Source organism: Miniopterus schreibersii (genome assembly GCF_964146895.1).
Source record: "Miniopterus schreibersii genome assembly, chromosome: 16".
In the NCBI taxonomy this organism is placed as follows: Eukaryota; Metazoa; Chordata; class Mammalia; order Chiroptera; family Miniopteridae; genus Miniopterus; species Miniopterus schreibersii.
In genome coordinates this window covers 45,083,308-45,097,478 of record NC_138116.1, presented here as the reverse complement: position 1 = coordinate 45,097,478, position 14,171 = coordinate 45,083,308, and the positions used below count along the sequence as shown (strand labels likewise).

The window sequence follows — 14,171 nt, the reverse complement described above, 5'->3', positions numbered from 1 at the left end:
AAACCATAAAATCCTAGAAGAAAACATAGGCAGTAAAATCTTGGACATTTGTCATAGCAATATTTTTTTCTGATGTATCTCCTGGGCAAGTGAAACTAAAGTAAACAAATGAGACTACATCAAACTAAAAAGCTTCTGCACTGCAAAGGAAACCATCAACAAAATGAAAAGACAGCTCACTGAATGGGAGAATATATTCACCAATGATACATCTGACAAGGGGTTAATGTTGAAAATTTATAAAGAACTTATAAAACTCAAAACCAAAAAAAATCCAATTAAAAAATGAGTAAAGGATCTGAATAGACATTTCTCTAGAGACATACAGATGGACAACAGACATATGAAAAGACACTCAATGTCATTCTTCATCAGAGAGATGCAAATTAAAACCATAATGAGGTATCACCTCATACCTGTCAGAATGGCTACCATCAATACATCAACAAACAAGGGTTGGCGAGGGTGTGGAGAAAAGGGAATCCTCGTGTTGGTGGGAATGCAGACTGGTGCAGCCACTGTGGAAAGCAGTATGGAGTTGCATAAAAAATTAAATATGGAACTGCCATTTGATGCAGTGATCCCACTTCTAGGAATATATCCTAAGAAACCGGACACACCAATTAGAAAGAATATATGCACCCCTATGTTCATAGCAGCACAATTTACAACAGCTGAGATCTGGAAACAGTCCAGGTGCCCATCAGCAGATGAGTGGATAAAAAAGCTGTGGCACATTTATAAAATGGAATGCTACTCAGCCCTAACAAAGAAGGAAATCTTACCCTTTGCGACAGTATGAATGGACCTGAAAAACATTATGCCATGTGAAATAAGCCAGTCAGAGAGAGACAAGAACCATATAATTTCATTCATGTGAAATCTAATCAACAAAATAAACTAACAAACAAAATAGAAGCAGACTAATAGAGAGAACAGACTGACACCTGTCAAAGGGGAGGTGAGTTTGCGGGTCTGGGTGAAAAAGATTAAGAGATTAAGCAAAAAAAACCCCAACAAATTCATAGGCACAGACAACTGTATGGGCATTACCAGAGGGAAAGAGGGTGGGGGAGGTAGAAGAGGGCATAGTGGGGATAAATGGTGATGGGAGGAGACTTAGGGTGAACACACAATATAATATACAGATGATGTATATAAAATTGTACACCTGAAACCTATATAATTTTATTAACCATTGTAACCCCAATCCAATAAAAATGAAAAAGTAGTCAGAGAAAGACAAATACCAATGATTTTACTTATATGTGCAGTCCAAAAAACAAAATAAACGAACAAACAAAACAGAAACAGTCACAGATACAGAGAACATTTTGATGGTTGTCAGATGGGAGGTTGGGAGAATGGGTGAAAAGGGGAAGAGATTAAGATGTGCAAATTGTCAGGTATAAAAAGTCACTGAGATGTAAAGTACAGCAGGACTAATTTGAGCTGGAGAAATTGAGAGTTTAGATAAGGGGTCAAACCAGCCCTCCCCCCATTTTCATGTAAGTTTTATTGGAGCACAGCTACACTCGCGCAATGACATATCGATTATCTGTGGATGCTTTCCGGCACCAAAGAAGAATGGTTATCACAATAGATCGCAAGACCCCCCCAAAGCCTCTCTATTTGGGGCAACTTTTTACGTAACTCATGAGGTTTCAGAGTTTCTTTTTGTAAATAATGCAAAAATGATTAACTACACAAGCTAACATATTTAAAAAAGTGAATGTGGCTAGTGAGAAATTTTTTTAAAGACCAAATTCTAGTTTAATCTGACCACACTTTTCAAAGGCTCCACCCCATTCTGGGCTAAATCAGTAAACCCTAAGTCAGAGGCATCAGAGTGCTGTAGAGGGGCCCTGAACATAATCGAAAAGCAGCTGTGCAGTTTAACTGAAAATGCTTCTGGGAGAAAGCGGGAAAGTCTGTCATCTGTCGCATAAAAAACCCATTCTCAAGACTATAACTGTGTGCAGCACACACCAAAGGTTAGAAAGACTGCAACAGCATCTCTTTAATTCACAATTCATACTGTTACTAAAATGCATGTTAATTCTAATTATAAAAAATTAGCTTCTGCCTTATGACCTCTTGCGGCTTTTTTTTTTTAGGCAATTGATAGCAACTTTAGATCAAAATCTTCCAGGTTTCTAAAATCTAACTTTCTGTTCAAAATGAATGTTTTCAAAAAACTTTTCAGATGGAAAAAAAGGATACAAAAGACACATCAATGTTCAAGTAATTTAAAACAAAACGGTAGATTTAATGCAACAACAACATTAATCTGAGGATAAATAAATCCACAACCAACTGTGAAGTTTGATTTTTTTCCTTGCAGGGAGGATGGTTTTCCAAAAGCACAGGGCTGAAGAGGTGAAAACAAAACATGGTTCCTTAACGTCCAGGAGAAACAGGCGTGGTCCTCCCCGCTGCCCTCCTCACACTTGCTACTGGCCAAGGTGATCGTTTCTCTTGTTTGAAGCAGGATGGCCATTTGTTTCAAGAATAACTGGATGGTTTGTTTCCAGAATCATCTTCTTGGGACCCCATGCTCTGTAAGGGGAGGAGGAGGCAGTGTACTTATGTTTGTATTTGTCAAGAGTTTCCCACCAGCCCCAAACAAGCACCTGCGGGCCTCCCTGAGGGGTCACTGTGTCTCTTTGGGTACAATATTATCTTCGTGTACAGCGGAAAGGAAGCAAGTCCAGGTGCCACCCTATGCATTCCCTGAGAAGTCTGTTGTTTGAAAATGATCTCAATAGTCTCTCTGTGAACTTGAATAAAGGTTTTCAAAACTCCTGGCAACTAAACATTTAGCTTGAAATTGAGTCCACGTTCCTCATATGGGAAATACCCCTCCCTTCTCCACCCGGCCCACTTCTAGTTAATGAGAGGAACCCTAATCAATCACCTTCTGCACAAACTGGGGGTTCACTGTGATCTCCTGGTCCATAGCCTTCAGCCGCTCATCCAGCTCTATGCACTTCAGCATCTGTGTGATGGACATGTTTAAGGTGGTTAGTAAGCGGGTTTAGGTCAATTTGAACCTAGACTATTAATACGGTGCTACAGGTTCACAATCCCTTGACCTGACCACTGGAGCTAGACAGATTTTAGAGTCAGAAAAAATTTTTTTAAAAGATTTTTTTATTGATTTTTAGAGAGAGGAAGGGAGAAGGGAGAGAGGGAGAGAGGGAGGGAGGTAGAGAGAGAGAGACATCAATGTGAGAGCAAAAACACTGATCTCCTGCCTCCTGCTTGCCCCATACTGGGGATCAAGCCCATGACCTGGGCATGTGCCCTGACCAGGAACTGAACCAGCAACCTCTTGGTGCATGGGACAATGCCCAACCAAGTGAGCCACACCAGCCAGGGCAAGGAATCAGAATTTTTGAATTCAGAAAGTTAATACAGTATAAGTATTGTATATTACCTGACATCCCAGCAGTAGGATCTAGGGTAGCACCCCATAATCAAACACATTATCATTTGCAGTGAAACCTAAAACCATTCACACTAAGTAAAGACTATAAATCATTTCAGGTGGCATCTGCCATCTAATGAGTTACCAAAAAAACTTTTAGTTTTCAGGATTTTTCCAATTTTAAATTGCAAATAAGGGACTGTGGAAGTATACTATGAATTGCTTTTTTTTTTTTTTTTTTAAATATTTTTGAGATTTAAGGTTTTGTTCTTTTTCTTAATCAGAGGTAAGAAACACAGACCACCCACACAATCCTGACTCGTGTGCAGAGCCCAGAGTGGCACTAAGAGCAGCACAACCTCAGAAGGTGCAGAGGTAGGTGGCTGCTCTGTGTCCCACAGCTGCAGCCTCATCAGGGCATGCAGGATGGCTTTCCTCCTCCCACTTTCCTCCCTTCACCCACTCTTAACACAGATGTTCTCTGACTTCCCGACTGGAACTCTGAACACATTTGGCCATAGAAATGAGACTCTATATGATAGGTGACAGTTGAGTGTGGATAAAATTACACTAATTGTAAGGCCCTTCAGGTGATTTACGAGTTAAAGTAGGCTTTGGTAATCTAGATGGGAACTCTAACCCACCATTTACTTATAACCAACAATCCAAAAGAGTTTACACAGCCCATTTTGTAATTAACTTTCTAGGAACCAAAATGTTCCTAGAAACTAGTTGGAAACTACCTGTATTTAAAATTAAATTATCCTGGAGCATAGGGACAGTATTTCAAATACAACATCTCAAACACCAATCAAAAAAATCAAAACCTGGCACCCATGTTTACCTCCTGATCAATGTTATGAAGCATGGCCGGGTTATTATATTTCTCAGGGTTATCATGGAAACTGACCATACCATCCTTCTGATTAATACTTGCAAAAATTTCACCATCTTCTATCTATAAAAAAAAAAATCAGGGAAGAAGTTTAGACCTGAACACTATGTGAATCTATAGTGATTCAATATAATCAGGGCAGAGCACAGAGAGCAATGATACATACACAAATTTATATGTGTATTTTTAAGCACCAACTGTTTATTCAACAACTATTTATTGAATTCCAAGAATGTTCTAGGCACCATTATAGATGCCAGGGGGTGCAAAACTGACAAAATCATAACAGTTCATGCCCTTACGTTGTTTTATTTGTATTTTATTTTACATGTGAGGTAAAAGTCACAATGTAAATTAACCATCTTAAGGTGTACAATTTAGTGGCGTTTAGTACATTCACAATGTTGTGCAACCACAGTTCCAAAACATTGTCATCACCCCAGAGGAACCCCCACTCCTGTCAAGCAGTTACTCCCTATTCTCCCATCCTTTCAGTCCTTAGCAACCACCGACCTACTTTCTGCTCTACAGATTTGCCTATTCTGGACCTTTCTATAATGGAATCATACAATAATGTGTCTTTTGTGTCTTGTTTCCTTTAGTATGCTTTCAAACTGCCCTTGCATCTTTATTTATTTTTGCCACTGAGTTTTAGGGAAAGTGGAAGGGAGGGAGGGAGGGGAGAGGGGGAGAAGGGGAGGAAGGGAGGAGGAGGAGAAGAGGGAGGGAGGGAGGGGGAGAGGAAGAGGGAGAGAGAAAGAAACATCGATGTGAGAGAAACATTGATTGGTTGCCTCCTGCACATGCCCCAACCTGGCCTGGGATGCAACCTGCAACCCAAGGGATGTGCCCTTGACTGGGGAAGATGCTCCACGCCAGCCAAACTGCCCTCTCATCTTTAAACATTAACTTCATTATGTATAATTTAAATTGCCCCTGCATTTTGAAAACCAAAATACTAACACATTTTTGTTTAACCCCAGTAGAAATTATTTTCTGGTCCTTCAAGAAAACTTTTCTACCAATGTGGATTCCAAGGTAGTTTCAAGAGCTATGTTCTTTATATGTATCAATGACTAGGGATTTATCTGATTGATCCTCACAGCCAAATCCTGTCCATGAAGTTAAAAAGTGAGAAGCCAATAAAAGTCCCAAAAAGGTATTGTTATTCCTAACAAACTGTCCCACAGAGCGACAACAATGAATCCATCTGTTACTGAGCTCCCTAAACTGGCCTATTCCTTTCTAGCCTTGGAAGGGATAGATATTGTTTAATGATACAGCAACCAGCCCAACACACATTAAATAGAATGCATAATTCTCTAAGTCGTCACAGAGAGCTGCCTCTTTAAAAAGTGGATGGAATATATCCAAATGAAATGCAAACCTAGGTTCACCACAGCAGAACTTTGTGTAATAACTAGAACCAGAAACAACTCCATGTCCATCTAACTGGAATGGAAATACATTCATACAGCGGAGCACTGAAAATGAATGAACTAAAACTCCATAGAACATCGTGAATGGATCTCATAGTGTTAAGCACAAAAGCCAGATCCCAAAAAGTTTATACTGTACGTTTCATTTGATATTTTATATAAAGCTCAAAAACAAACACAACTAAAATAGGGTGTGAGAAGTCAAGATAATAACATTTCTAGCCAGGAGCAGGGCTGGAAGCAGGGGTGGTTTTGGGTTTCTGGTTGTATTCGGATCCATGATCTAGGTATTGGTTGCGCTTTTGTTACACTTCAATAAAATGTTTACGTTAAAGCACCAGTCCTAGAAAGGTTCACTGGTGAGTTCCACCCAACAAGTAAGGAAGAGGTCATGCTAGTCTCTACCATCTCTTCAGAGGCAGAAGCAGACGGAGCACTTCCCAACTTATTCTATGAAGCCAGCACTAACCTAATATCAAAGCTAGACTAAAGTATTACAAGAAAACTATACCACTCTTTCTCATGAACATAGATACAAAAACACTCAACAAAATATAAGCAAATCCAACAATATATAAAAAGAATTATAGGCCAAAACCAAGTGGGATTTATCCCAGGTGTACAAGGACAGTTAAACATTTGAGAATTAATCAGTGTAACTCATCATGTCAGCAGGCTGAGAAAGATCATGGTCAAATCAACATGCGCAGAAAAAGCATTTCATAAAATCCAATACCCACTTATGATAAAAACTCACAGTAAACTAGGGAGAGGAGAACTTCCTCAACTTGATGAAGACTATCTATAGAAAACCTAGAGCTAGTATTGTATGGTGAGAAACTTGAAACTTCCCACAAACACCAGTAACGAGCATCACACCACTCCTTTATACAGTTTTGTACTGGAAGTTCTAGCTAATACGATAAGATGAACAAGGTATATAGAATGTGAAAGGAGAAATAAAACTGTCTTCTTCACAGATGACATGATCGCCTACACAGAAAATCTGAAAGTATCACCATCACCATCACCACCACCACCAACAAAAACTCCTGCAATTATAGCAAGGCTGCAGGATATAAGGTTAATATACAAAAGTCAGTCGCTTTTGTAAATACCAGCAATGAATAAGTGTAATTTGAAATTTAAAACAATAGCATTTACATTAGCATCACTATCCCCCAAAATTAAATACTTAGGAATAAATCCAACAAAATATCTCTAAGATCTATCTGAGGAAAACCACAAAAGTCTGATGAAGGAAATCAAAGAACTAAATAAATTGAGAGCTATTTCATGTTCATGGATAGAAAGACTCAGTATTATCAAGATATCAGTTCTTCCCAGTTTGATCTATAGATTCAATGCAATCTTAGTCAAAATCCCAGCAAGTGATTTTATAGATATTCACAAGCTGATTCTAAAGTTTATGTGGATAGATAAAAGAACACAGAAAAGCCAACACAGTATCAAAGAAGATCAAAGTTGGAAGACTGACAATACATGACTTTAAGACTTATTAAATAGCTACAGTAATCAAGACGGTGTGATACTGGCAAAAAAAAAAAAAAAAAAAGACAAATAGAGCGGTGGAACAGAATCGAGAGCCTAGAAATAGACCCACACAAATATAGTCACTGGGTCTTTGACAAAGGAGCAGAGGCAATACAATTTTCAACAAAGGGTGCTCAAACAACTGTACATCCACATTCAGAAAAAGAACTAGACACAGACCTTACACCCTTTACAAAAATTACAAGTCACGGGCCTAAATGAAAAATGCAAACCATAAAACTCAAACGGATGCAGACCTAAATGTAAAATGCAAAACCATGAAACTCCTAGAAGATAACCTAGGAGAAAAACCTAGATGACCTGGGTATGGTGGTGACTTTTTAGATACTCTTACCATATCATTCAGCAATCACACTTCCTGGTATTTACTAAAGTGAGTCAAAAACTTATGTCCACACAAAAACCTGCACAAGGATGTTTATAGCTGCTTTATTAATGTTTGAAAGCAACCAAGATGAATGAACAAACTGTGCTATATCCAGGCAATGGAATATTATTCGGTGCTAGAAAGAAATGAGCTTTCAAGCCATTAAAAGACATGGAGGAACCTTCAATGTAGATTACTCAGTGAAAGAAGCCAATCTGAAATGGCTGGATCCTGTATGATTCCAACTATATGCCATTCTGGAAAAGGTGAAACTATGGAGACAGTAAAAAGATCAGTGGTTGCGAGGGGTGGAGAAGGGGAGATGAATAGGCAGAGCACAGAAGATTTTTAGGGCAATAAACTCTGTGTCAGACCATAACAATGTTTACAGGTTATTATATATTTGTCCAAACCCACAGAATGTACAAAAGTGAACCCTAATGTAAACTCTGGACTTAGAGTGCTGGTGATGTCCATATGGGTTCATCAACTATAACAAAAGTACCACTTTGGTGAGGGATGATGGTAATGGGGGAGGCTGTGCATGTGTGGGGACGGAGGCAGGTAAATGGGAAATCTCTGTACCTTCTCCTCAATTTTCCTTTGAACCTCAAACTGCTTTAAAAAAAAATAGTCTTAAAGAAAAGAAATCACACCCTCATGGATCTTATACTCTAGGGCAGGACTTTTTAAACTTGGCAGTATTGACATTTTGGGCCAGATAATTCTTTGCTGTGTGGGCCGTCCTATGCATTTAAGATGTTTAAGAGCATCCCTGGTCTCTACTTACTAAATGCAAGTAGTGACCCCCTAGCTGTGACAAACAAAAACGTCTTCAGATACTGTACATAAAAAACCCTAAAACTCCATCAAAGTACTACTAGATTTGATAAACAAATTTGGCAAGGTAGATGGATACAAAATCAACATCTGGAAATCAGTGGCATTCTTATACACCAACAATGAACTTTCAGAGAGAGAAACTGAAAAAGCAATACCATTTACCACTGCAACTAAAAAAATAAGATACCTAGGAATAAACTTAACCAAGGATGTAAAAGACCTGTACTCGGAAAACTACGTGACACTGAAAAAAGAAACAGAGGAAGATTTAAACAAGTGGAAGAAAATACCAGGCTCATGGATTGGAAGAATTAATATCATTACAATGTCCATACTACCCAAAGCAATTTATAATTTCAATGCAATTCCTACTAAAATACCAACAGCATATTTCACAGACCTAGAACAAACATTTTGAAAATTTATATGGAACCAAAAAAGACCCTGAATAGCTGCAGCCATCTTGAGAAAAAAGAACAGAGTGGGAGGGATCACATTACCAGACTTCAAACTGTATTACAAAGCCATTGTAATCAAAACAGCCTGGTATTGGTACAACAACAGGCATATAGATCAATGGAACAGAACAGAGACCCCAGAAATAGAACCACGCCACTATGGTCAGTTAATATTGACAAAGGAGGCAAGAGTATCCAATGGAGTAAGGACAGTCTCTTCAATAAGTGGTGGTGGGAAAACTGGACAGATACATGCAAAAGAATGAAACTAGACCACCAACTTTCACCATACACAAAAATAAACTCAAAATGGATAAAAGACTTAAATGTAAGTCACGAAACCATAAAAATCCTGGAAGAAAACATAAGCAGTAAAGTTACAGACATCCCACATAGTGGACTTTTCACTGATACATCTCCTAGGGCAAGAGAAACAAAAGAAAAAATAAACATATGGGACTACATCAAACTAAAGAGCTTCTGCACAGCAAAAGAAAACAGCCTCAAAACACAAAGGAACCCCACGGTCTGGGAAAACATATTTGCCAAGGATGTATCTGATAAGGGGCTAATTTCCAAAGTGTACAAAGAACTCATAGCATTCAGCAAGAGGAAGACAAACAACCCAATTAAGAAATGGGCAAAGGACTTGAATAGAAAATTCTCCAAAGAGGACATACGGATGGCCAAGAGACACATGAGAAAATGCTCGACGTCGCTAATCATCAGAGAGATGCAAATTAAAACTACAATGAGGTGTCACTTCACATCTGTCAGAATGGCTCCATCAACAAATCAACAAACATGGGCTGGTGAGGGTGTGGAGAAAGGGGAACCCTAGTGCACTGCTGGTGGGAATGCAGACTGGTGCAGCCACTGTGGAAAACAGTATGGAGGTTCCTCAAAAAATTAGAAATGGAGCTGCCGTTTGACCCAGTGATTCCACATCTAGGAATGTACCCTAAGAATCTTGAAACATTCATCAGAAAGAATATATGTACCCCGATGTTCATAGCAGCACAGTTTACAATAGCTAAGACCTGGAAACAGCCCAAGTGCCCATCAGTAGATGAGTGGATAAAAAGCTGTGGGACATTTACACCATGGAATACTATGCAGGTGTTAACAGGAAGAATCTCGTACCCTTTGGGACAGTATGGATGGACCTGGGGAATATTACGCTAAGTGAAATAAGCCAGGCAGCGAAAGACAAATATCACATGATCTCGCTTATATGTGGAATCTAAAGAACTTAATAAACTGATGAACAGAATAGATTCAATGACATGGAAGCATGGATGAGACTGACGAATGTCAGACGGATGGAGGGGGGGGTGGGTGAAGGGGGAGAGAGTAACCAAAGAATTTATATGCATATATGCACAACCCAAGGACACGGACAATGGTGGGGAGAGGGACTGGGGAGGGGGAAGAAAGGGGGTGGAATGGGTCATTGGGGAGAAAAAGGGACATGTGTAATATTTTAAACAAAAATAAAAATTAAAAAAAAAGAAGAAAAAAATGTCTTCAGACACTGCCAAATGTCCCCTGGCAGACCAAACACCCCTGCTGATCCAGGACTTTCAGGCTCTGTCTGGGTTGGTCATGCAGTGTTCAAAACCCATCCCCCTCCTTTGATCCCTCAAAGCATTTTGCTAACTCGTGTCCTGGCTGGTATTATAACCACTCATGTATTTCTTACCCCCGGAAGACTCTGTAGCTTCTTCATTCCCTCTAACCCCTACAGCGTTAGCAAGGTGCCCTTAGCAGACACTCCCAGGTTAGTTAAGTTGGACAAGTTTTGTTTGCTTGGGATGTATGGGTTTTGAGGGTTCGGATGAAGGAAAAAAAACTTCAAAACATTTGTAAATTGAACCAGGGAAAGAAAACACTCCATTATCACAATGAGAAGTAGTCCTATGACTCCTAATCCCAAAGCGACAGTGCTTCTGAAATCCAAGGAGACCACCAGCAGAAAATGCAGATGCTGACTTTCTACACACAGAGTCTGCCTGACCTGAGCTGAGGACAGGCTCATCTTGGTGATCAGATCAGCGCCAAGTCTCTATGTAACTAAGAAGGCAGGTAGATGACAATATATCAACTCAGCTGGTTACCATGTAGTCAACTAAATGATGTTTATCCAAATTTGGGGAGTGGGGACATACAACTGGAAGTGATAAACAGGGGTGCCAGGTATACTGGTAATACCTGATTTCTGAAGCTGGGAGCTGAGCACATGGGTGCCTGCTCTAGCACTCTTTACATCAACACTACTCTAAGTATAGAAGGGGCTTGAGTCAGATCGCAGTCAGTGATGCTAATAAGCACACTGCCTAGCTGAGCAGGACTCTGTCGGTGATGGAAACAATGGCCTGACCCATATATGGGCACAAGTCCGTGACCTTATCAGGGACCAGCATGTTGAGTAGCACTGTTTTATGCCTCTTTTATATCAGAAATATTTCATGAGTGTTTTAAATGATGTTTACAAAAACGGACATGAGCACAAAGAGGACACCCGCTGTAAATCACTGTGATCACTATGACTGGAGAACCCCACAGGCGTAAGGAAATAACCCAAAATGCCCACAGACGTTGCCTTTGGAGGCTCCTCACCCCCTTCTCCCTTTTTCATATTTTCCATAATGAACACTTGTTACTTTTACAAACACAAAATCCACGAAGGAGTTTTTCAAAAACAAAAGCACACTTACCATGTGTAGGACATATTTCTCTGCCTCCTGTGGTCCAGATAATTGCACACGACTTGCCATATCTTGTAACGACAGTGTTAAAAAGGTCTGAAATTCAGAAGCAGAATTAATCACAAGTAGAAACTAAGAAAATAAATTTTACTCAATGTGTACAGAGTTCTACTAAATCACTGAAAATCTGCTTTCCATTACTGCACAAAATGATTTTTTGTTGTGAAGATGACTTGACATTGATGAACTCGCTGGCTTTAGTCATCAATTTTCTAAGGAATGACTTCTAGAAATGTACCCCTACATGTCTGAAATGACACACAAGCAAGGTTATCATTGTAGCACTGTTTGTGACAGCAAAAGACTGGAACCATCAACAGAGGACTAGTTAAGAACAGCATAGTACAATTATATAAATGGACTACTATGCAGTTATAACAAAAATTAAGAAGTGAGAACTTTTTACGAACTAAAAAAGAATCCAAGATATGTACGATGTTAAATATAAAAGACGATCAGAACAGTGCATGCTCATATCGTGTAAAAGAAAGGGAAAAAGCATCTATGGGGGGCAGATATGAGCTCTAGGATACCCCAGGAACTGGTAACACTAGGTTGCCTCTGGGTAAAGAAAAAGGGTGACTGGAGTATATGAACTGGATGGAAATTTTTGTATCTTTTGAATTTGGTATTGTAAACCTATTACTGATTAAATAAGTATGAATCCTTCAAAATTCAAAGCCAAAATGTGTAAGCAAATGGAGAGTTAGAAGGAAACCAGTGCTTATTACTGCTCTGCTTGGGATGTGATTAAAATGCCTTTTTTGAGAACAAATTAAAAGAGCTCCTTTTTTTTTTTGAAGGAAAGCTGGCAACATTTATAGTAACTCTGATCTTGAAAATTCTTGATAAACCAATGACCAAAAAAATTTACATATACTTTAGTTTGGAAAATAGCACCCAAGAAAATAAAATTGTTAATTTTAAGAAGTACATAAAAAGTTTATCACAAGGGAGAATTCGAAAGTGAACATTTCTAAATACATAGAACTATCATTGTTCTTATATCAAAAGAAATAGAAACTGCCACCTGAATGTCCATCAGTAGGGGACTGGTTGAATAATTATGATCTATCCATACAACAGAGTACTATGCAGTGACAAGGCAGCTATGACACAGGCTTATGTTGCCAGGAAAGAGGGTTAAGACATATTGAAAAAAGCAGAGTACAGAACAGCATGAAAAACAGGACCCCAACTGCATTTTACTGGGAGCTCCTAAATATGCCGAGATGGAAGGCAGAGGAGAGGAATCCAGAAAGATGCCCACCAAAATGTGAGCACAGAGTGGATTTAACGTCCATGTGATTACCCATCCCTAGATGCCTTCCAGACAGCAATGCTATGGGACATGGTTCCTGTCACCGATACTGAAAGTTTGCCTGCTGAAGCTTCTTAACAGGCTTTTATTTTCTGACTTTTGAATAACAGACATCCGTGGCTAGAAAATCCTTTGATGTCTCCCCCCTTCTATTATTCTGGCATAACAGCCACCACCAAAGATTTAACCTTCTGACTAGACACATCCTTCAATGACACTGCCCCTCCTCTATGTCCCCTGTGCAGTGCTTATCAGCCCAGCTGGCCCCAATCACCATGAGTCAGCACATGCAAGACCGAGCCACTGCCCCAGCCCTTGACTGACCACCTCAAGGCCTTTCCTGTTCATTTGGTCAAACTCATGTTCTGGATTCATCTGATCCACACCAGAGTAAAACTATCAGCTTACTCCTAAGTGATGGACTGTGGCTGACTGCTTCACAGAGAGCTAACTGATGATTTTTGTGGAGATGCCCATTTACTAGATTTCTTAGGTTCTAATTCTTCATTTTACTTTTACGGTGGTACCTCGGTTTTCGAGTGTAATCTGTCCCGGAAGACCGTTCGAGTTCTGAAACACTTGAAAACCGAGGGACCAACAGCTGACAGCTGGGCCTCAGGGTCTTGCCCTCAGCGGAAGCCATGTGGCATGTTCAACTTCCAAGGTGTGTTCGAAAACCGAAGCATTTACTTCCAGGTCTATGGCATTTGTAAACGGAAACGTTTGACAACAGAGACTTTCGAAAACCGAGGTACCACTGTTATTTACCTTTCTGCAATTTAACATTTTGTGAAATACCCTTTTAACTTTGGAAATATTTTGATTCTTCTACTTAAGCCTCAAGTACTAGTCACAAATGGGGCGCTCTTCTTCAAAGGCCCTCTTGATGGTGAGGCAGGAATCTTCTTGGTTCTGTTGGCACCTGGACCAAACAGGAAATGTTGTGGGGGAAACTAGGCTGCCTGTTACCGTGAGTCTCTTAGGTCCTGGCCTTTCTTGCCTGTGGGTCAAGTTGGCTCTCCTCTGGCTGACAGGTTAAGACTCATTTTTTATCTTTCTTGAGTTGCTTTCAGTC

The 14,171-nt window shown here is 39.7% G+C and overlaps 1 protein-coding gene across 1 annotated transcript in view; it reads right to left on the bottom strand.

Moving 5' to 3' along the window:
- Window positions 1–1,239: 1,239 nt before the first annotated feature.
- The window catches only part of COPS3 (COP9 signalosome subunit 3), a 28,412-nt gene continuing 15,480 nt past the window's right edge, over window positions 1,240–14,171 (bottom strand). Inside the window, exons 9-12 of the mRNA XM_081161037.1 lie at window positions 11,725–11,811; window positions 4,275–4,388; window positions 2,918–2,998; window positions 1,240–2,559 (exon numbers count right to left, since the gene is read on the bottom strand). Coding sequence (XP_081017163.1) covers window positions 2,506–2,559; window positions 2,918–2,998; window positions 4,275–4,388; window positions 11,725–11,811 — 336 coding nt within the window. The 3' untranslated portion in view covers window positions 1,240–2,505. The remainder of the gene's footprint in view (window positions 2,560–2,917; window positions 2,999–4,274; window positions 4,389–11,724; window positions 11,812–14,171) is intronic.